Raw genomic sequence first — 24,415 nt, 5'->3', positions numbered from 1 at the left:
CTGGAAGTCTGACACCTCTCCACCTCCCTAAGAAACAAACCTTATCTTGGCACCAAGAACCTAAAGTATGAATAAGAGTAAAGCAGGTTGCAAGAGACTTTAGGAGGTCTCCAGTCCCTACTATGTTCAAAAGCTGGGGCAGCTATGCTGCCAAGCTGGGAAAGCTTCCTGGTCCATACATATCCACCAGCATATCACAACCAAGGGTGAGCCTCTTTGTATGGATGCTTCGCTCTCCTTTGCAGGACGCTGTTGGAGCCGAGGTGACATGACCCACCAGGAGCACTCAGACTGCCCTGGATCAGCTGGAGGGCAATGCCTCCCTGATTATGGGTCACAACGACAACTCTGCTTTCTTAGATGTCACCACCTGCAGATCACGTCAGAGCCTGTAACAGACATCACAAGATCTATCAGGTCCCTGCGTACTAACAGCCAAGCTTTTTCAAAGTTACAGGGGAAAAAAATCAGGCACAAATACGTCATCTGAGAAGTCAAACAAGGATAACATCTATTTGCTAGCAGTGTTCACAGCTTCTGATACACCCCCGAACTACAGAGGAAGATCAAGACTGGCTTTTTGCTTCAGCTCTTCACTCATCTGGAAACCTGCCTGAAGTTGATACAAGTCATGTCCTTACTTTTTCCACATTTATTTTGGAAGCACCAAGACATTTTTGTTCATTTCACAGGCCATTCTGCAAGCACACTGCTTATCTCCACTTTTCCATTCCTATCTCTGCTACTTTCCACTGTTTAGTACCATGACTATTCAAAACAAAGCAATTCTAAGATGAAATTGTACAAAGACCCTATCATTGCAAAGCAAGGACGCTCAATATCAGCAGAGTACATCTGTGAATTACTAGGACCTGAATTAGTCTTCATTTCAGAGGCACAAAAAACCACATCGTGAAACCCAAGAGAAGTGACTCCAGCGAGCTACTGGGACCTTCCAGTTATGGGAACGACATCACAAGAGGAGTGATCTCTTTAGCTAGAGGAAAAGTCCAAAGCACACACTGTTGCTCTAACGTTGAACACTCATCTGAGAGCCCACTTACTTAAAGGGGAGCTTCTCGTCGTTCGGCTTGATGCAGCGCACGTAGTGTGGGGTGGTGGCGTTCAGAGTCTCCATGAGCAAATGCAACGAGCTGCGGAACTGAAAGACAAAAGCACTCTTTTGGAGGAGGGGTGGAGGTGCTGTGTCATGCAACCCAAGCTGGCAGGCAGTGCAAGAAACCACCTGCGGTGCTGGCCTCTGGATGTGACACAGCGTGAACCTTCCCATCAGCCCAGCACATGCAGGAGCAATTCAGAGAAGACACTGGTGGGTTAAAGGCTTCCAGCTCAACGACGTATAACAGCAGTAAGTGTTTGCTTGGGGCTTTGCCCAGTTGGGTTTTGAAAATCTCCAAGGGTGGAGACAGCACAGCCTCTCTGAGCCCCTGTTGCACTGCTTGACTGTCCACTCAGGGTTGAAAACGCTCTTTTTCTCAAGGTATTTCAATTTACGAGCACCATAGTACACTGGGATACAGCACACTGAATCCCAGAGTGGTCTCCACCCTCCTTAAACCATGCCTCAACTCCTTCCAGTCAAGACTACTCGAGCCTGCTCTTCCAGAGACACTGCTAGAAGGTGTCCAAAATGCAATAGCCAAACTGTGCCCGTCCTCATCAGAGGTCACGGGAAGGCCTCTTCAACAGCTTTTCATTCATCTCTGCTTCAAAATGAAGAAACAAGATCCGAACTGTAAAAATGTATCTGGATTCACCTGCCATTGACCAGCCTGCTCATATTATACGTTACCTGGTGTCCCACCGTTTTCTTGTGCTTCTTATTGGCAGCTTTGGTCACTGGCCTGGCGGAACGGATACTGATTTTGGATGCTTTCTTTCCCATGGAAGCGGCGGGTGAAGCATCCTCCTCATCTTGGAATAAGTCTGCTACGATTTGATACTAAAACAAAAGACAACATCTGAGCACCTCTGGCCCTGCATCTCTGCTGAATGAGCCCACCCAAGTTGCATTGCTGTGGTCGTTTTTTCCCCATCTTAAAGCAGGAAGGGGAAAAAAGGGCAATAAAGGGAAATCAAGAAGCATTGCCTACACAAACCACGCCAGCAGGACCTTTGGCCATTCTCTTTTGCAGTTCATCGAGTCTTGAAATGTGCACATTAAATCAAACAAGCCAGAAAAAGAAGATGGCTATCATCAAGGCTCCTCATTCAGTCCTGATGGCAGCAAGGACGCTGCCCACCTCCACATGAGGACAAGCAGCAGCCTGCTCCCATCATGGCTCCAGAGGCAACCCTGCTTTTCCAAACAATTAAGAGACACCAGGATTTCCTCACTAATAACCTGCATTCCAGTGTGAATTAGCAAGGCAACAGCAGGACTGCCATTCTGCAGCCCTGAAAGCACAGCATTTAGCCCAGCCTGGGGCTTCTGGGGCATCTCCGCTTCATAAACAGGAGAACAGGTGAGCTGGTAAATACAGTCAACGCTGTTGGATTTTTTAAGTAGGATCTTCAAATTTGTACCAGTCTCAGGAACTTGAATACTTAGTAAGTCACAATAAATCTGGTCTGCTTCAGAGGGCTGTTATATTTTTACTTCTCGACTCCAGCTGTGTGCCCACACAGGTTCCAGCTACAGCTGCACTCACGTTCAAACAGTAAATTCTTATATCATGGAATGGTCTGGGTTGGAAGGGACCTTCAATATCATCTACTTCCAACTCCCCTGCCATGGGCAGGGACACCTGCCACTAGACCAGGTTGCTCAAAGCCTCATCCAACCTGGCCGTGAACACTGCCAGGGATGGGGCAGCCACAGCTTCTCTGGGCAACCTGTGCCAGTGCCTCACCACCCTCAGAGGGAAGAATTTCTTCCTTAGACCTAATCTAAATCTGCCCTCTTTCAGTTCAAAGCCATTGCCCCCTGTTGTGTCACTACACACCCTTGTCCAAAGCCCCTCTCCAGCTTTCTTGTAGCTCTTGTAGGTACTAGAAGGCTGCTGGAAGGTGTCCCCGGAGCCTTCTCTTCCCCAGGCTGAACGGCCCCAACTCTCTCAGCCTGTCTTCATAGGAGCTGTATGCACCTGTCACCAGGTGGGATTTGACTTATCACCAAGCTGGGCTGGGCTCCAGCCTGGTGACACTGCCAAAGCATCCATGGTGCCATCCCAGCAGCATGCACACCACTGGCATCCGTGGGGGAGGGCACGAGCATCACGCTTCCCTTGTCCATGGCACAATGTGCCCGACACGTCCATGCAAAAACACTGACGCGAGGCTCTTCTCTCCATCCCAGGCTCCTCCGAAAGCCCCGCTTGGGTGTATTTCCAATCAGATCCCAAGAAGAGCACAGGGGTTTACCACTTCAGAGACACTAACGACAGCCCCATGCCATAAAGGGCTGCCTGGCTCCCTGCCACGTCCCCAAACGGAGACAGGAGTATTCCCAAACTTGGTCTCGCAGGCTGTTGGCACCATTTGCTAGCACGGCAGCCTGAACACCACCGTGGAAAGGAAACCCTTTGCATTACATCAGCAAACTGCTTGTGGGCTCCAAGCAAACTCGCCAGAATAAAGGCTCACACCTTCTTTGCCTAACCCTCTATCCCCCCCAAAAAAAAGACATCCTGACAGCTGTTTTACTTTGGCGACATGCTACTGCCTTGGATGCCGCGAGTCCTGCAAACACGGGACGTTCAGGTGGCAGGTGCTTGATGCTGGAAGACATCCAACACAGGCTCCACTTCACTGTCTCACTCTTGACAACGCGGTGGAACCCCCGGCTGTCATTTCAGGTTTCAAAATATCTTCTCAGTGCATAGCTGGGAGTGCCATCGAGCCCTCTGTCCGACTGCTATTGATAACAGGAGTGCTTACTGCCGCACAAATGCTCGACAAGAATCTCAGAGGTGAGTTTTCAGCTGGCTTAAAGCAAAACTGGTGTAAATGGGACCATCTGCAGCACCCAGGATCTATTCCACGGTTGCTGGGGGATAAGTGAGGAGGACAGATCCCTCCTTCCCAACCAGCAGAGCCAAAACCACTGGTGCATTATTTGTAATTACAGAGGACTGGAATATAATATCTTAACGGCATGCCTGTACGCTTTCAATCAGTATTCAAGTCCGTTTCCTTAATTCAAAGAACATCATCTGGCAACTATTTTAGCTGACCAGTGCTAACAAAACTAATTAGCTTCTTTAAAAAGTCTCTTCCACCATCTTGTTGACAGCAGTAATTGCATTCTAATTAGCAGAATGCAGTTCTGCCTTGGTGGAAGTGCTTCATCAGCGATGCACTTGCTGACAGAGAGGTGTTTAAGTCCTTGCTGTGTTAAATTGACAGCGTCCCCCCTTGCCCTGTGCATCGCCTTAGTGGGAACACAAAGAGGAAAGCAGTGATTACCGTACTCAGGATCAGCCCTGTATTACAGGACAAAGTCCTCGTCGTACAGCCTTTTGCAGCACAAATTTAAGTTCTAGTCACATGAGCAGCGGACTCAGTGCTGCAATCGCTGCTCTTTTTGGTTCAGAGAAGCCAGGCTGCTGTTTACAGCAAAAAGAAAAAAAAAAAAAAATTATCTCTATACCCCTGGAGGGTATGTGGCAGGCAAGAGGCAAAAAAAAAAAAAAAAAAAAATCAGGATAACTGAATCTGCTGGCCAACAGGGTTAGTGAAAGCAGGAGCAGAAGATTTGGAGGCTTTTCAGGAGGAGGATGAAGATGGTCCTGCCAAGGGAAGTGCTGTCTCCCAGCACAAGCTGACAACAGCCACTGTTCCCACATCGTTAAAGAAATGGCTTAAAAGCACAAGCCCATCACAGTATCACCCCAAAGACTCCCAGAGCCAAGTCCATTTGAGAGTGTTTTAATCTAGGCCACAAATGCGCATTTTGTTGTCACCTACAGAGCCACCACTGTGAATTCACAAGGTCCTAACACCTGATCCCAAGGAGCATTTGCTTAGTGTGCAGGCCAGGTGAGCCCAAATCCTTGGCCCTGAGACATACATGTTAATGGCTTAAGAAACAACATGTTTTAGGCCAAGCAAACCAGTTGGAAGGAGCAGGGTTTGTTTGTTGTTTTTTTTTAGTATTAAACAAAAGCCCAGCCCACTCTGATGTTATATTATGGTCCTCATATATGAAAGAGTGACGAGGAGGAGATGCTGTTAATAAACACATTTCAGCATTTTTTTTTAATTTTTTTTTTTTTGTAAGGAAGGAGTTGAAGGTGGCACCGTCCTCCCCACTGTACAACACACCACCCTAGTGAGTTACAGCCCTCCCCTGCACCTACTCTGCAGCAGCCACAGGGAGAAGTCAAACAGAAACCTCTTTCAGACACAGCCAGTTCTGCAGCACTACCTCCAACAGCAAGTTCACTGCTGGCTAAATAATTCATCATACAGCATCAATTATTCCTGGAGGTTACCTGGTGTTTCTAATAAGTTCTAATCATGCCTGGCTTTTACCCTGGGGAAGCTCTGAGCTTCCCAAACTCACAGAGATCTTGATTTAGGCACTATTAAAACCCAGCATCACAGTTATTAGGACTCGCAACTACCCTCATGGATGAGAAAAACTAACATCTTGCCATCTTGGTGTGAATTCATAGCTTAGACAGAGGGTGAGCCACTGACACCACTCAATTTCCCTCATTCTCATCTCTCTTACTTTGACAAGAACCAACTCCTCCTTAAAACGCTCCTAAAAATAATACTTCCTCCATCTCCCCACATCACACTCCTTACTTAGGGTGGCATTTGGAAGGTCACATCTAGCCATAAACCCAAGCGAGGTGGCACAAAGAGGAGAAGTCTGGATACACAACACATCTGCTTGCAACATGCAGGGGGGATTCAAAGTTTGCAACGCAAAAAAGTAAATGCAAGTTCACAAGCGGGTTTGTGTTGGGGGAGGCTTTGAAATAGTTTGGAGAAAAGCAGATGTGTTCCTTCCCTACACCACACACAAAGTCTGGTGGAAACAATGGTGGCCCAGAGCCATGCAGTCTCGATTTTGGCTGCTGGATGGTGTGTTGGACTTTGCAGGGATGGATTTTCATACTAACTTCCAGCTGGCCTTGGGAACAGTTAAGGTAGTTTAAAGTCTTGACTCATTAACTGACAATGAAAGACTCAAGGTGGCAGGGAGGAACTTCTAGTCTGGTTTTAAAGGAGGACTTGAAATTCCTTAGACACCTGTGTTGTTGACACTTCTAACCCAGCCTACTCAAGCGCAGACGCACGCTCATGGAGAAGAGCAGCGCAGTACTGGAAGTCAGTGTAAAATCCCCACAGTCCATACATCCAACTGCAAAGTCTCCAACTGGAAGCCTGCTTGCCAAGCACTCGTTTACTGCAGGCATGACCCACGCCAAAGCCTGCAGAGCCCCACGGCTACTGCTTTTCTGCTTCCAACAGCCCACCCAGCTCAGAGCCCTCGGGACTAAGGGAGACTTTAAACCCCAGGGGCCAACAAGCTCTTTACCAGCAGGCTTGGTATTTGAGGTCAGTCAACACATCTCTGTTGGCACTGATGCAACGAGATGCTGATAAGTTGTTTTTGCAATACTCGGGAGAGGAAAGGTACGCGGCACAAAATCTTGTAAAACAGGAGTGAGAGCAAGCGTGGTCATCAATATGTGTTAATTTGCTGATACTACGTATTGGCAGCAGCATAAAACAGCTCTGGAATGTCTCAGAGTTTGTGTCAATTAACCCTATTTTCTGCATACTAATTATTAAAGTTATTAAGTCACAAGGCCAAGTATGATGGACTGCGTCTAAGACGAACAGCCGTTTTCATACAGAAGAGTGTGGGGTCAGCAACGTTACCCACAATATACAAACTACACTGCTGACTGTGCCTTTTAATCCCAGGATCACCCGTGGCTCTACATGCTTTTGAGAACACCTTTGGTGTCAGGGGATGGATGGGGAGCTCTGAGCAAGAGTTAAGTGGGATCTGCACTGCCCCGTAACTAGCTGATGTTGATTTTTGCTCTTGGTGATGAAAAAAATAAAGAGTCTGGAAAGGATTTTTCTGATGCACCTCAATGGAACACCGACGCCAAGGTGGAGAAGAGGACCACACACATCCAAACCTGGGTGCAACCACAGCCCCCCAGCAGCCTCACCCCTCCTCTTCCCCCTTACTCCCTCCTCCATACCCCATTTATTTGCCTTTTTCGCTGCTGTTCACCCAGGTGCCTCCAACCACTTTTGTTTACATGACCTGTGGTGGCACGGCACCAGAACACAAGCATGAAGCTCACGCTTTGGAAAGCAGCAGTGCTCATTATCTCCCAGCTCACTGGTTTTACCTTGCTGGCTTTCAGGATGTTGATCTGTTCCTCGTGTACTGTGTCCCTGTTCTTCTCCAGAAATCCCTCGCTCTGGTATTCCACCTGGTAGGAGACAAAGGAAGAAGCCCAGAGGGTAATGTCCAACCACATAGCAACAAGGTGCTGTGTCCCACCGCTCCCCTGCTGTCAGGAGCTCACCTGAAAAATCCTTGAGAGGGAGAAGGGAGGGGAAAAGCTGGAACTTAAAGGTCTCTTTTTATCAAAGAAAGTGAATCTGAATGAAAACAAAATCCTTACTGCAAACGCAGATTGTTGCATAGTCATTAAACTGCTCTGTACAGGACCCAACTGCACTTCCATGGAAACCATGGGTAAAAATGCAAAGGTCATCAGTACCTCTACACGCTCTTTTGTTCCCTCCTGAAATCTTTGTAAGTTAATCAATAAACCTCAAAAGACGCCCTGGCTACATCTCTTGCAGGTCTCTTGGTTTTGAAATTGCAGAGGGTTGGGATGCAAATGAAGAACTTTGAGGGAAGAGGAAAAAAATCTATTTTTTTTTTTACATTTGAAGTTGGCTGAAACAACTGATCACAAAAAAAAAGGGGGGGGAACTAGGAAAAAGACACGTTTGTGAAGGATACATGTGCAAAATAACATGCCTAGGCAAGAAAAGTATCAACTTCTGCCATGAAAAGTGCCGTTCACATCCAGAGCAACCCTGGGTACGAGAAGGACCTCCTGTATGTGATCACAGCACCTGCCTGTTGCCTGGCTCCTCGGACACAATCCCAGATTGGTCTTAATGTTTTCCTTTCTAACAAACATGCGCTTTGGATAACTGCAAAATTTTAAGATTCTCATTTGCTGCGAGCGATGCCTGTCACATCAGGGTTTCAGTGAACCTGGAGCCCATGGACGAGACCCTACAGCAACAGACACTGGGATTTAGAGTCCCACGTTGGCATCTTCTCCCTCAGAAGGGTGGGCTCAGCCCAGGGCCACCTCTCAGATGCTCCTCCCCACCGTGCCTTGCTGACGCTTGCAGCTCCTACTCTTCCAAAATAATTCCCCTTTCTGATACATTTTCAGTCAAGCTGCCCTAACAGAAATTAATTTTGCCGCAGCTTTGAGAAAGAGGATTTTTCTCTCACCTAGAAAGCACAACTACTTAAAGCTTAGTGCAATAGTTCAGAGGCTGAAGTCCTCCAAGCTGGTCTAGATTTGCGCACCAAACCAAGATTACTGACAATCAGGCACCCACATGCCCATAAAGCAGCTCCCTGGTTCTATAAACTAGTTTTCCTTCCTGAGGCTCTTTCTCCCCCTCTCCACGTTTCCCATTTCTGTGTTCAAGTCCCAGCACACGTGACGTGCCCAGCTACCTTATCGGCGAAGTGCAGGACGATGAAGGAGGTGTTGGACATACGGGGCTTCTGGAAGTGCTGGCTGCTGGCATGCCGGTCGTAGAGCTTCTGTGCCCAGTTCTGGTCAGTGCCTTTGGGAACCTGGATGAGGAGAAAACGGACCAAAAAGTTGTGGTCAGGCATGCAAAAGAGGTGCAGGGAGATTTTGGAGGAACTCCCCTTGTGGGTTTCCTGTAGTCCACATAGGCTACAGGAATATTTGAGAAGCAAAGTCCACCTCCCAGTTCTAGGAGCACGTGCTGCATGCTTTCATGTATATTCTTGACATACACACTAAAATTTTGTTTCCAGTGAAAAACACTCAAATGCTGGTTCTGCTCCAACAGCCAGGACAGCTCTTGCAGGAAAAAAAAATTAAAGTAGTATTTTTGTACTTAAGTTACATTGATTACTGCTAAGAAATACTAGTTAATTAGCTTAAATCCGCAGGTTTTAAATACAAGGAATGGCTCAGAGTCAATCACCTAGTGTTAGGATGCAGAGGTCAGGGTATATACTCTGTGTCCAGCTTTACTAACTTAGCATCAGTAGCTAGAATTGCTGGAGCCGTAAGCCACAAGCTGTGAACTTCTCCTTCGACATGCTTTTAGCTGGAGTAGAGTTAATTTCCTTCTTTGCAGTTGGTACAGCGCTTTATTTTGGATTTAGTGTGAGAATAATGCTGATAACACTGATGTTTTGGCTGTTGCTGAGTAGGGTTTATCCTAGAAAAAGTCCAGGACTTTTTCAGTGTTTCTCATATTCTGCTGGTGCCAAGTGCAGAAGCAGCATATATCAGAAGATGAGGGGGCTACAACCAACAGCAGAAGCTGCAACTCGGTTAAGACAAGAATGGCTAACGGCCTGCCCACCTGAGAGACAGAGAGAATCATGGAATGGTTTGGGTTGGAAAAGACCTCAAAGATCATCCAGTTCCAATCCCCCTGCCATGGGCAGGGACACCCTCCCCTACACCAGGTTGCCCAAAGCCTCATCCAATCTGGCCTTGAACACTGCCAGGGATGGGGCAGCCTCAGCTTCTCTCGACAAAATGGTCCAGTGCCTCACCACCCTCTGAGTGTAGAATTTCTCCCTTATATCTAATCGAAATCTCCCCTCTTTCAGTTTAAATCCATTGCCCCTTGTCCTGTCACTACACACCCTTGGAAAAAGCCCCTCTCCAGCTTTCCTGTAGCCCCCTTTAGGTACTGGAAGGTGAAGGAAGATCACCCTGGAGCCTTCCCTTCCCCAGGCTGAACAGCCCCAACTCTCTCAGCCTGTCTCCATAGCAGAGGTGCTCCAGCCCTCGGATCATCTTTGTGGCCTCCTCTGGACCCGCTCCAGCAGCTCCATGTCCTTCTTGTGCTGGGGACCCCAGAGCTGAACGCAGTATTCCAGGTGGGGTCTCAGGAGAGCAGAGGGGCACAATCCCCTCCCTCGCCCTGCTGCCCAGGCTGGTTTGGATGCAGCCCAGGACACGGTTGGCTTTCTGGGCTGCCAGCGCACAGTGCGGCTCATGGTGAGCTTCTCATCAACCAGCACTCCCAAGTCCTTCTCCTCAGGGAGAATCCAATAAAGTATTAGGAGACCCCAGACCAGAAATCAACATTGGACCAAAAGAGTGTGTGAAGCACGCATGAGAAGCGGATGCAGAGGTATAGGGGGTAAAATTGTCCAGGGAGCTCTTTGTTTGATCCCTTCCTGGAGGCATCCAGCTCAAGCAGACCCTGCTGTTGTACCAGTCTATTAGTTTTTAGAAAATCTGATGCCTGAGATGTCTTCCACAGGAAACCTAGGCTTGAACCTGAAGGAAGAAGCAGCACCCAAGACTGAGAGAGTGCGTGTGCGTGCAAAGAGCTGGAAGGGGCACCCGTTGGCTTCCTGGAGTCGCCCGCTGTGGAGAGGCTTCGGTCCTCGCAGTTAAAGTCTCAGGTGGTATGAGACTGACTCCTTGAACAACTGTGTGAATGCTCAGGCAGCAGTTTCTCCTTTAACATTGCTCAGGCATCAACGTTGCTTTTTTTAAACGCAATTTTTGGTGACCAAATAATTTTACAAAGTACCACCTGAGACAACAAAGCAAGAGGTTCTATTTGTTTTAAAATGACAGTGATAAAATAATTTAAAAATATTAAAATAATAAGAAAATTATAATTTTTAAGAAACTTCTGCTTCTCAGCAGGTTTGGGGTGGGGTCACTTGGATCCCAACCTCCATTGCACACATGGCTGGGACGTCAGACTCACATATCTGTCCTACCACAGTCAAATGATTCCCATGTCCCCTTCCTACACATCCAACCCCCTGTACTATGAATCTCCTGGACATCAAACCACCCTTCTGCATCCTATTTACACTGAAATCAAGGTGCAAGTCCTACGTGGACCTGCCCTTGAAAGAATTTGGCCATAGTGCACCAAGATACCAGGTGTTGCCCAAGACGTTGCTTTGACAGGATGGGGCAGAGAATGGAGAAATTCCTCAACAACTGTAATGGCTAAAAAAACACCCCAAAACCAACAACTCACAGCACCACTTGTGCAGCAAGGGAATGGGCTACTTTTCACAAATCAGCAGTTACAAGGAGGGTTTGAGCTTCCCTTCCTACTCAGCACCTGCAGTTTTTACCCACTAAACCATTGTAAATGTAACTTAATGTGATGATATATTGACAACATCAGGAGGAAAAAAAAAAATCTGTTCTGTTTCATTATTTTGTAAGCATATATAGCTGTATAGTAGCATATGACAATGTAACTTCTGATACTCTCATGATTACAATTCCCATAAAGACTCATTTTTTTAAGGTATGTTTAGGTCTCTCTCTTCTAACTGGCCAAAACCCTCAAAGCTTTCCAAAAGACATAAAGGTGTAGGAGGAAAGCACCATGGCTGTAAATATCCATTATTGTGTATTTTTCCAGTGCAACAAGTTTGCCACAAAGCAAAATTCTTGAAAACCAAAGGAAACAAGGAGCGAAGTTTCTACACTTGAAGGCTGAGGACCACAGCTGATGGGGTTTGTCCCCATCCCTCCTGCCTGCCTGGCAAGGACACGAAAAGGCTGGTGGACTCTCCACCACTGGCCAACAGGGCAGCAATGGTTGCACATACCTACACACACAATTTTTAACAAAAAATGGCTGACTGGATTATTTAGGTTAGAGAAAGAGAAGAGTCAGAAGAAAAGTGTTAAGTGATATTTAAAATTAGATGGGACAGAGCCCAGAAACCACAGAAGAACTGTGCAATATGAGGGAAAGCTCTGGATCATCCATCAGGTCTTTACATAGACTTTTGTATGAAAAGCAATAGAGGAAACAAAGGCAGCAAACAACAAGAGGAAAACTTGAGACAGATGAGGAGTATTTCTTTATGGATGCTCTGAAACAGCCTTTGATTTCACGGCAGCAAGTCAAAACACGCCCGAGGGGTTCTGGACACAGGGATGTTCAGCTCCTGCCTGTCCCTGTTAAGTGGAAGAGGCAGCTGAATTCAATGCAGCAGCCACTCATGCAAGCTGTGCTAACCCAGAAGTGGTTTGTATTTTATAGTTGCAGGCATAGCCAATTACAGATATGCATAGAAATAATGTAGATTATCTATAAATACCAAAAGGTATTTATTTATGCCATTACATTCACAATGTATGCCATTTAAAAAAGATTTTAAAAAGTAATTTATCTTTATTTATGAAAGATGGACATGTGTATTTAAACTATAGGGCTACCTAAATGAACATTGGGGTTTTTTTTTACATATAAATATGAAATATAACTGATGAAACCACCATCTCTGAAGCGATCGTTAGGTCTCTCCTGCTCAGGACCAAACCGTGGGTGCAGAGCAGGAGCACTGCAGTCACCTGAGCTGCCCGACGCTGCAGAGAGCAGATTTATCCTGCACCAGCTCTCTTTTAGGCCATCCACTTGCTGAAAAAACTGCACATCTCAGAGTTGAACTTCAAAGGCATCACTCCTGCCTCTCAGAAAGCCGCTTTTGCCGTACTCACACCGTGCACCGCTCACCATTGTGCAGTCCGGGTGTTTTTAGGTGCCTGAGAAGCATCTGATAGGGACCAAGTCCTGGAGATGAAAATTAGCAGGGCCGTTATCTGAACTATTAACGGCTTTTGGTATTGTCCTAGCAGTTTAAAGTCTTAAAGTAACTGAGAAAGTTATTTAGAGATTATTTCGTCAGTGCAAGACTTTTTTACAGGACGGGGAAGAGGAAAGTCAACTGCCTTGCAAGTATTGCATGGAAGCCTCTAAACAGGAAAAAACTTTAGACCCGTAATTTCACAAGGCCCCAACTTCTGCTCGTCTGTCCTCACTGTCCCTCCACCCGTCACTGCATAAAATCGGTCGGGTTGTGTAATCCCGGCCAGCATGACCTTCCGTCTCCATACATCATTCTCTGAGCTGCCAGGAGCTACTGCAATGAAAAGCTGATGAAGTTCAACAAGGCCAAGTGCAACGTCCTGCACGTGGGTCGGGGCAATCCCAAGCACAAGGAGAGGCTGGGCGGAGAATGGATTGAGAGCAGCCCTGAGGAGAAGGACTTGGGAGTGCTGGTGGATGAGAAGCTCAACATGAGCCGGCACCGTGCGCTGGCAGCCCAGAGAGCCACCCGTGTCCTGGGCTGCACCCAGAGCAGCGTGGGCAGCAGGGCGAGGGAGGGGATTCTGCCCCTCTGCTCTGCGCTCCTGAGACCCCACCTGGAATACTGTGTTCAGCTCTGGAGTCCCCAGCACAAGAAGGACATGGAGCTGCTGGAGCGGGTCCAGAGGAGGCCACGAAGATGATCCGAGGGCTGGAGCACCTCTGCTGTGGAGACAGGCTGAGAGAGTTGGGGCTGTTCAGCCTGGAGAAGAGAAGGCTCCGGGGTGATCTTCCAGCAGCCTTCCAGTACCTAAAGGGGGCCTACAGGAAAGCTGGAGAGGGACTTTTTACAAGGGCGTGTAGTGATAGGACACGGGGCAATGGCTTCAAACTGAAAGAGGGGAGATTTACATCAGATCTAAGGAAGAAATTCCTCACTCTGAGGGTGGTGAGGCACTGGAACAGGTTGCCCAGAGAAGCTGTGGCTGCCCCATCCCTGGAAGTGTTCAAGGCCAGGTTGGATGAGGCTTTGGGCAACCTGGTCTAGTGGAGGGTGTCCCTGCCCATGGCAGGGGGGTTGGAACTAGATGATATTGAAGGTCCCTTCCAACCCTAACCATTCTATGATGCCAAAATCAAACCTACGCAGTGCAGCCAGGGTCAGCCCCCAGGCTCGAGTCCACCGCCTTTGGATCAGAAGTGTCCCAGGATCAAGAACCCACCACAACCACCAGATGGCCAAGGAGATGTTTGGAGCTATTTGGACCAAAGGGTGATTCACTCTACCATCACCTTCAACAGAAGGACAATTAACTGGATAAACAATGAAGGTCCATTCATACCTAAAATGATCTAAACGTCAACTCTCTGAGAAGGCAGTAGGAGCTATATACATTTTAGTTCTTTTCTCCGTATCACTCCAATATATGTAAAAGCCTGAAAGGAGCCTGGGCTTCCTCCACGCTCCAGAGACACGTTCCACTGCAAGTGATGTGCCCGACTTTCAAGTCATAAAAGGTGACAGCGTGATGTAGGCAAGGCTATTCTGCCGTCAGATTAGGCGGTCCGCCCGAAAGGAAAGCCCAGAGGTCCAACCACCATGTATCTGCTCATGGAGCAGAAATCCTCCCGGATAGGACTGCACGGCACAGGAAGATGACATGATGATTTCTGATGTTTAAAAAACTAACAAGTCCAGACAAGGAAAACACATTTGCTCAGATACCCGAGTTCACGGCAATGCACGGAGACAAACCGGATTAAAAAAAACGCTCTGCTAGAAGCAGACTTCAGTGTTTCTGGCACTTGACAGAAGAACACAGGAAAGGTTAAAGAGCATCTTTTCAACAGCGTCACAAAATGCACTTGGCACATTAACAGCGTAACACGATGGCAACGTGCCATAACACACACAGCTGATCCACAAGAGAGTTGGAGAACATCAGGGAGCTCGTGGGTTTGGTGAGACACATCCCCCTTTGGCAGCCTCAGCGTCACACCGCCAGCAGAGAAAAAATATATTGGGCATAAGCTTAGTCAGGGGAGATTCAGGTTGGATGTTAGGAAGTATTTCTTCTCTGAAAGGGTTGTCAGCCACTGGAATAGGCTGCCCAGGGAGGTGGTTGAGTCCCCATCCCTGGATGTGTTTAAGAAAAGGGTGGATGATCTACTTAGGTGTATGGTTTAATGGGGATTAGGGATGGTTGGACTCGATGATCTCTAAGGTCTTTTCCAACCTAGAAATCTATGAAATCTATGGAATTTCAGTAGGATCCTGCCATGGTTTAGGTCGATCCGGCAATTAAACTCCACACAGCTGCTCTCTCACTCCTTCCCCAGTGAAGTGGAGAGGAGGGGGAAAAAAAAAAAAAAAAAAAGGACTGAGGGTCAAGACAAGAACAGAGAGGGAGCACCCACCAACCATGGTCCTGGGCAAAACAGACTTGGCTCTCTCAAAGCAAAGCAATTTATTAACAGTTACTTAAAAGGACAAAGGGAAACAAAACCAGTTACTTGAGAGGATAAAAAAGAAACAAGGCCAGATCTTAAAAACAACACCTTTCCCCTTTCTTTCCTTTTCTTTCCGGCTCTACCTCCTCCCCCAGCGGCACAGGTGGGCAGGGAATGGGGGGTGCAGGTCAGTTCATTCCATGTTGTTCCTGCCGCTCCTTTTCTTAAAGGAGGAGGAGTCCTTACACCATTTTCCCTTGCTCCAGTGGATCCCCTACCCACAAGGAAAAAATCCACAGACTTCTCCAGAGTGAGTCCTACCCGCAGGACGCGATCCTTCCCCATCGGATCACTCCAGTGCAGGCTTTGCCACAGTCTTGGATTCTTCGGGAGCTGTTGCCACTTGCTCCGGCGTGGGTCGTCCCACGGACTCTAGATGCCCCTCTACCTTGTCGTGCATCCCATGCTCCATGACTTCTCTCAGGCTCAGGCATCTCTTCTCCAACGTGGGCTTCTTCATGGGCTGCGAGCGGGTCTCTGCTCCGCCGAGTCCATCCCTGGCTGCAGGGGGCCGCCTGCCGTCTCGCCACCGGCTGCAGGGGAAACTCAGCTCTGGGACACCTCGTCCCGTTCCACCTTCACTGACCTGGTGTCGATGTGGCCGTTTCTCCCAGATCTCAGCCCTCTCCGGGTGAACTCGGCCCAGGGGCACCCCAGGAGTGGGGTGCTCCCCGAGTTCCCTGAGTGGCTCCGCCGCCGCCATCCTCAGCGGGTGGCACCAGCCTGGCGCGGGCAGTCCATGGCCAGGGGCCAGGGAGTGGGGGCAGTGCCCTCCTCCCTTCTCTCCTCATCCCGGGGGCAAAGCACCTTTTCTGGTTCCTTTGTCCCAGCTTAAATAGGGCAATTCACAGAGATGTCAATTGGCTCAACCCCGAGGGGGATGGGAGTCCGATCTGGTGGCCAGAACTGGGTCTGACCCAGTTCCAAAACCAGGGAAGTCACAGGGAGCAAATCCCCTCTCCTGCCACCAGAACCCTCCCACATCAAACCATCACAGGTCCATAATAAATCTTGGAGGCTAATGCTGTGATTGACACGTCAACCCTTCCAACTGGCCTGCTCTTGATCAAACCCTTTTAAGATCTGTTTCTTGCTAATAGAAAATTTTTTTCATTAGTTTTTCCATTCCCACTCCCATCCCAACAGCATAGGCAAAAGCAAGAAAGCAGCCAAGAAGCAGCACACCTTACAGGGAAACCTGGACATCTGCAGCAACTTCAGAGTGTACCCCTGAATGACACACGAAGGGAATGGGAAACGTATGGAAGACACGAGGCACTCTCAGAGCGAGCATTTTCAGCCTGAAAACCAGGACATCTCATCCAGCTTTGATGCAGAGACTTGGCTGCATTTCTTAGAAAGTTTTCAATTTCCCCTGAGAACAAGTCTCTTGAAAAATCAACCCTGACTGGCTCCTCCTCTGCAAAGCACTGCAGTTGCTCTTCTTGTGTTCTCTCCAACCTCAAAGCCTTCAAAGTCCTCCTAGGAAGTCTGCTGTCCCTCCATCAAAGTCATTCTCCTCCACAATAAGGCCAACCATATCCTAAAGCCATCTCAGACACCCAAGCAATCTTCCCCATGCCCTCTCAACTTCCCACAACTGGATTTTCAGAAGATCACCTCCCTCCTTAATGCCTGCCTCTTCTGATGGGTTCCACATTGATCTCCTTGTACTTCTCAAGGGGTCTGCTCTTATCCCAAATTATTTACCACCACCACCATTGGCCCTACTTCACAGCTCAGCGTCAAGGAGGTTCTCCTGGATGCTCTACTCCCCTTCTCCTCCTCTTCAGGCTCACCAGTTTGTGCTAGAGCACTTCAATGTTGCACCTGTTGCGGTGGCCTTGGTTTCTGGCTAAGGACATTTCTGTGCATGGGACATGAACTACTGCTGTTCCTCCAGCATCTTTCTAGGCCAAAGCAAAACCGATAGGTCCTAAAACCTTCAGATCCAAGCAGGTGACACTCCAGTGCAGGAAATGGAGAATAGGCTCTTTGAAGACTCCAGGGTCACTTAGCAGAGGGCACTAAGTCACAGTCCCATGGAGATAATAAGGCTTCCTGGGCAGACCAGGGACATAACTGGAGGTTGGACCAAATGACCTTCAGAAGCCCTCTCCAACCTTAAAAAAGTTGTACAACAGCTTCCAACTTCTAGGAGTTCAAAGCTGTTTAAAAACTCACAAATCCAAACGTATTCTAAAGTACTCTTTTTTTTCAGAGCTTTTTTTGTCTCATTTGCTTTCACGAGACAAGTTCAGTCCTTAAAACCCGAAGTTCAATTTGAGAGACCTCTCTTTCATTGCCGATTCCCATTTCAACCCTGTCTGGTCCCTTTCTTCTCTAAAGGGTAACCAGACTCTCATCACACACCGAAGGTCTACGACTGCTTCACTCTATACCCAGCCACCTCCTTCCCCAGCCTCATGTTAAAGATGGAAAACAAAATCCACACCGTGAAGCGAGAACACTAGCGACAAACCCTCCGCATTTGCGCTGATGTTTCATTATGTCACCAAGACCTCCCCTCGACACCATTTCATTCCAGGAGTATATTTATCCACTGATGTACGTGCTAGCGAGATGACTCGCAATTACCCTATGGTGGTCTCGCGGCCGGCTCTCCCCGAGAGGTGAAACTCTGCTGCTGGTGATGCGGGGGGTGAAGGTTTTCATCCATAAACTTGTGTTTTCAGTCAACAGGCTTCGCTGAAATTTTCATAAAGCTGGAGAACGCTTGCAGGTTGTTACAAAAGAGCCTATTATAGGGCCCGTAATAAGCATTCCCCACTGACAGGTAAATACTCAGAAAATCAGCATTTGATGCGGAGGGGGAGCAGACCTTGTGTTTCGTTATTTTGGTCAAAAAAAAAAGAAGTACGGATGAAAAAAGCAGTAGTGTGGATGAAAAAAAAAAAAAAAAGAGGACCAGGCAGATCTACAGCAAAGCTGCCCAAATTACTGCTGGTGCACAGGAGTTGCTCCATCTAATGCAATGTCAGCAGCAGCAACCAGCACCAGGTGCTTCGGAGACGCGCAAAGGGCGTTACCAGTCAATAAGGCACGAGGGAAACTTTCCTTATGGTCTTCACAACACCCCAGAGCCAGTTCAAGCCTGAAGGATTTACCAGGCTTAATAGTGCAGAGACCAAATGAAATGGTGCTGAACATCAAGCAATTAATCTGACCTCCTTCTGAGCCAGCACTGGCTAAGATGCTATTTTTAAGAACATCAAATTAACTTTAATTTGTTCTCATTTTTAAGGAGTCTTCCTGAGACTGGATCTGAACAGGGCAAAGCCCCAACTCCAGCAAAGTGATAGCCAGAGTGTCCGTACCCCAGACAAGGGCTCAGCTTGTGGGTTGTGCAGGTTGGGACAGTCCTGTCGTGCCTGGGAAGGCAGCCCTGTCACTTGGAGGAGAGCAGCCACTTGACAGGTGACCTCCCTCCCAGACAAGGACAGGTCATACATCTCCTGAAATCCCAACAGGGACACTAGTCTAAATAATGGATGCAAAACCTTTCCCTCTGATGCAACGTGACACTCCTGCCCTTGGGCCACTGGATCTGTCCCCTACCCATGGATCCCACAGAGCCAACAAGAATTTGTTGTGCCCTTCTCATCACCTTGGCTACCCTGGTGAGGAGCCCCTTCCCTGCTTCAGTTCTCTCACCACCCCTTGCCTCACCCTTCCCTGCCCTTGTTCAAAAGCCCTTCCACTATTAGTAACACATTGCAGGGCACAGAATATATCCAAGTCTTGATGGAAACTCTTCCCAAAGACAACTCGTTGATCACACCATAGCAAAACCAGTCTGAGGCTCCACAAGGCAGCCACATCCAGCAGCAAGGCTGCTATCACCCCCTTCCAATAGGCTGTTCTCAGCATTAAAAAGGATTACTACATGATTGAATCTAACTTGAACATCTAGCTATTGCATGCTAGGGTTTTCTTCTGCCAAAAGGTCTGAAAACCCTCCCACTGAGTATCACAACCACTCATGTGAAGCACTCATGTTTCTTTATTCTCAGTACCACAGTATTTTATTATAGCCCTGATCTGATAGCACACTCTCCAGTATTTTCTCATCATCATTGCTGTGTAGATACCAGAACACTGGAAAAGACCTGAGCTGCTCTGCCCAACGTAGAAGCCCTTCTCATCATGGCATCACATTGATCTCTCCTGTTGAGATGACCATACCTAAAAGACTCTGGATCTTCCACTTATTTTTCATGCTGAAGACCTTTAAAACAGGCATCCCAACTCCCCAAGAAAATCTCCCATCTCACATTTCTTGTTCACAGATACATTTGACAATTCGTGACTGAACAAGGAGTGAAGAAGGAGTCCAACCTTTCTTCTATATTCTCATGAAGCGTTGCTGTTCTGGCATTTGTGCTCAATGTTTAAGCAAGATCTAATTTAGGCTGTTATGAGAGGCACAAGGTAAAAGATACTACTACAAACTACTCCACCAACACTACAAGCTTGGTTTAAAAATACCAAACCAACCAGATCAACCAACCACAAACCACAAACTCAGAAAAGCTGAGGGAAGACACAATTGCCAACCCCAACAGAAGAACACGGAAGCAATGGCTAAACAAGAAGCCTACACAACTGCAGATGCTTCTATACGTCATCACTGGCTCCTGCTTCTCTATCTCTAAGGAGCAGAAGGGACACGCAATTTCAGTCTTCCACAAAACCCACGTAAATCCAGGCTGCCTGAAGTCAGTCAGAGCTTGGCATTGACTTCACCAAATCATCCTTAGGTGGCTGATGTCCCTTGACGCTGCAAAGTTAACCCCTAACAGGAGACCCTCCGAGACACCTTTTTTTCTATACGCCACGTGTCACTGAAGCACAAATTCCAGTATCTAAAGTCTGTGCACTAAATGCAGTCGACTTTACCCCAAACAGCTACTGCAAGAGGAACCAGGTTTCCCCTGGGACAAATAAGGCTTGAGACAGGGAGGAACTCCAGCTCCTGGATAACACTGGTGGAATCAAACGTTGCAAGCAATGACTATCACTATGTGCAGTCAGGACAGAAACACGGGCTGTGACAATACATCGTGAGAGCAGGTATCCAAGTTGGTAACCAGCATCTGCCAAGGAGATTCTGAATGGTCCTAAGGCAAAGGAAATGCCACAGTCTATCCTAGCCATGAGCACCCCAGCAGTACAAGTGAAAGGAGATGCCTACTCTCTTGCAAGCTACCACAGGTTAAAGCCCATTCTTTAGCCTTTAAAAAAAAAATAAATTAAAATGCCAGTGAAAAGGTGAGTGGTCCTCTTTACCTTGCACTCTTCATCCAGGAGGTCCAAGATACCAAGCTTTGCCTCTATAAGGTCTATGCAGGGCTGGTTATCGCAGAAGTCTATGAGAGTCCAAGGGATGCCCTCCTTCATGTACTCTTCTTGTTCCAGCTTAAACACGTGCTGAGATTGGAAAAACAGCAGAGTTACTGATCGTGACCCCAGCCAGCACAGCACCAGCCCCTTCTCCATTCACCCACTTGGCTCCACTGGAGGAGAGTTTTCCCTCAGCCCATCCAGAAGCCAGAGAAGCTTTAGGTGCCCTCACGTACAGCTTCGTACAGGCTCTGCCATTTACACAATCTAGCTTCTGGCAAGAAAAATAAAAGCATTGCACTAGGAAACTATGGAGAAGGAAAAAAAATGGCTTTAAGTGACTTTCACTAGAAAATGACCGAAGCTGTCACTACATTTAGGTGGGAGACACATATTGGAACAGCAATGACAAACATCTCCCTTGGGCTGAGAAAAATCCCTCCCTCCTTTGGTGCTCTGCTGATTAAACTAGTGACCTGCAGCAGGTTCACAAGCCAAGAGCCAAGCAGAGCTTCACAAAGAGCACCCATTGTCCTAGAAGGGATATCAGCAGCAGTATCTAACTGACTCAGGAACGTTTCTAGTGCAGATTCTTATTTTATAAAAATTAAAACACTAAAAAAAATATATATAATCTTTGCACAGCTTATATATCTCAGACCTCTGCCCAAGCAGATAAATTGTCTCTGGCTATTTCTGAGATACTCTAAGCATATTAAAAAATGATTTTTCAAATGCACTTTTTTCTTCAAAGATAGCTTTTTAAAATCTCTTCAAACATGTCATCTCAGAGTTTGAATTTATAAGCTTCAGAAGTGATAGCTGGACATACTAAGTAAGATATGAACAGTGCAAATAGAATCCATAATTTACTTTTCATTTTTAGCAGCAACGATCTGATGCATTAGATACACTGCAAACGTTCATGTCGACGCATATGATATCACTTCACAGTGGCAAACTACTCTGTAGTACTTAGCTGCTAAAACTTAACAAGTTTTTTTCCCTCTCATACTCTGAAACTAATTTTTTCCCTGCTTACAACAAAAACAGAAGACAACCCCTTACTGGTTTCTTTTCCAGTGCAGGTAAGCACTTGCATCTAATAAAATACAAGAAGCTAATTTTTTTGGTGAGGTGTATCCAACTGAAAAAATGAGGAATGTGTCCAATCCTGCCATTTAATACAGAGTTTTGTCTGCAGAAGTTTAAGTCGCACCTAACAGGCAGGTTTCCACCCATGCTTTGTCTCAGCACTGGAAGTCAGGACTCTGCACAAGACCGTCCAGGTTTAGCTCGGTTTAGGATTGAAACTACACCAAAAAATACACTTGGCAAACTCTCTGCTTATTCAAAACTATCCATGGACCTTTGCAAAAAACCACTCGCACTCCTGCTTCCAGCATCAAGCTTATAAATCAGCAAAGCAGCATTTTCAACTTGATATGAACATTTTGTGCAATTGCAATGCACAATTATTGCCTGGGAGAGATGGTATCTCAAGGACTACATTCATGGTGGCCGTGTGATCTGGCCAAGCTGCAGGCAAGTGCCACTAAGCAGAAGCCAGACATACAATAATCCCGCCTTGATGCATCTCCTGCTCAGCTTCATGGGAACGTTTCCAAGCTGACCTTACCAAGTTGAACTGCTGCTGGAGCTTTTCGTTGGCGTAGTTGATACAAAACTGTTCAAAGCTATTCACTTCAAAAGTTTCAAACCTGCAAAGCAATGAATAAATCAGCATTAAGCGGTGCTTCGTCTCAAAAAATCTACTTTTCTCTGCAACGGTGTCATCTGTGTGGTGGGGAACACCAGTTACTCAACCGTCTCTTCGCATTCCCCTTATCCCAGATCTACACTTTATTCCTCATTCCCTGAAACGTCTATCTTTCCTTGCCACAACTCGAGGGATTCAAGAGGTCTCTTCTGCTAAGCACGAATAAGATATTTGGTACGACTGTAGCTTCCTGCCCATCAGGCACTGGTGCTGTCTGAGATGAGAAATGTAACAGCCTCTCTTGGGGAAAAATATTATGAAATATTAAGTCCAAATATATTCACTGCAAAGGTGATGGAGAAACAGTAGCTGCTGTCTTAAAAGACCCAACACAGTATTTTTAATGCAATTCAATAGAGCAGAAAAAGAAGGTATTGAATTCATAATCATAGCCTCTGTATTGAATCCTTGATAGCATAAAAATTAAATACACGTGAGCAAGCGAGTTCTTGGAAACAGAGGGAGAAATGGTGCTTTCAGCTCCAATTCCAACACGTTCCTTAGAGGGAGTTTGGTGTTGGTCTCGGCGATCCGAGATCTCTTCACCTGGGCTTCCAAAGCTCCCCTTGACAAAACATTATCCCACCAACCAACTCCAAACAGAGCTCAAAACTGGTTTCCTAGTCACAATTAGAAAAGGAAAAAATACGCAGTTTTAATAACACAAACTACTGGCAGGCAGCAGAAAGCCAGCGCAGCGCCTGCGGCAGTTGGGGCTGAAGCACGCAATGCCCAGGGACAGGCAGAGGGATCCAGGCTTGCTCTTAAAAAAAAGGACATTTTTCAGCTACCACGGGGATTTACGTTATTTATACTTCCATTTTTAAAACACAGTTGGAGGAGGGAGGAAAAGAAGACTTTGACACATGACTGCAAGGATTAAATTAAGAGAAGCAGTGGCAAAACTCCCTGCACTTTGCGAATAAGCTGCCGTCGTGACGAATGCACAGCGAAATAATTGGTCAGGTAATAGGTGCAGTAGGAGCTGGCAGAATAGTCTTAAGGCACTAAACAAATTAAGCTCTTTTTTGCCCCCAAATCAGTATTTCTAGTACTTTCTGAGGACTACCTGGCTGTTATCCACACGATGCAGTTTTTCCCCAGGTATTGCCAGGTGACAATGCACTCGCTATAGAAAAAACTCAGCGCCCAAGAAAAGGCAATGGAAAAGGAAAACAGGAGAAAGGAGCCTCTTCTGTGCTTTTATCAGCCCCAGAGGACTTGAGGAAACCCTGAACCAGCTCTTTTTGCCTGCCCCAGGGCTGGCATCGCCTCCAGAGCTGGCACAGCTCATGCCAAGCAGAGGATGTTCAGTCTCTCCCCATCCCATGAACTGAGCTTTACAATCTTCAGTGCAACAAAAATCTGGTGCCTGAGATTAACGAGTGTTTGTATTAAACACGTGGCCAGAGCCTCAATGACAAGCATGTCCTTGAAGAGCTCCTGCTGTGCTTGACCTTGGTTGCATGGCCATCACGCCAAGCAGATCAGTGCCTTCAGCTCTTGCAACTAGAGTCTACTCCGTGGAAACACCAACTCCTGCAGGTTCATGATCAGAGCAACAGGGCAAGAAAAAATTTAAGCAAAACAGAGAGGCAGGGAGAGCTAGGTGGAAAAACACGAGCGTGGGGGTACAAGAGGAAAAGATATTGGAGTGGGAGCTCTTTTTCCACTTCAGAGACACCAGATGTGATTTATGAAGCCTCTCAGCAAGCGCTGGCCGGGGGCAGACCAGCTGTACAACATCAACTCCGAGGGAGATTTCGTGAAGTCGCTAATTAAGGGACTCTGCCAGCACAATTTGTTAATTGATGGAGCAGTTTGGTTGCCAGCTCCATGCGTGCCCTCGCCAGGAAGTCCCGCCCGCACAAAGTGATTGCATTAAGACATCCTAACGGGAAAAGCGAACCAACAGCTGTTTTG

At 47.1% G+C, this 24,415-nt stretch overlaps 1 protein-coding gene across 1 annotated transcript in view; it reads right to left on the bottom strand.

Moving 5' to 3' along the window:
- MYO5B (myosin VB) overlaps positions 1-24,415 on the bottom strand; it is a 133,553-nt gene that overhangs the window by 65,415 nt on the left and 43,723 nt on the right. Inside the window, 6 exon segments of the mRNA XM_086629200.1 lie at positions 1,065-1,162; positions 1,814-1,963; positions 7,350-7,433; positions 8,717-8,839; positions 20,659-20,799; positions 22,352-22,433. Of these exon segments, the coding sequence (XP_086485326.1) occupies positions 1,065-1,162; positions 1,814-1,963; positions 7,350-7,433; positions 8,717-8,839; positions 20,659-20,799; positions 22,352-22,433 (678 nt within the window).

This window comes from Tauraco erythrolophus, chromosome Z (assembly GCF_009769465.1).
Source record: "Tauraco erythrolophus isolate bTauEry1 chromosome Z, bTauEry1.pri, whole genome shotgun sequence".
Taxonomy (NCBI): domain Eukaryota; kingdom Metazoa; phylum Chordata; class Aves; order Musophagiformes; family Musophagidae; genus Tauraco; species Tauraco erythrolophus.
Note: the sequence above shows the minus strand (reverse complement) of the source record. Positions and strands in the feature narration are given on the sequence as shown.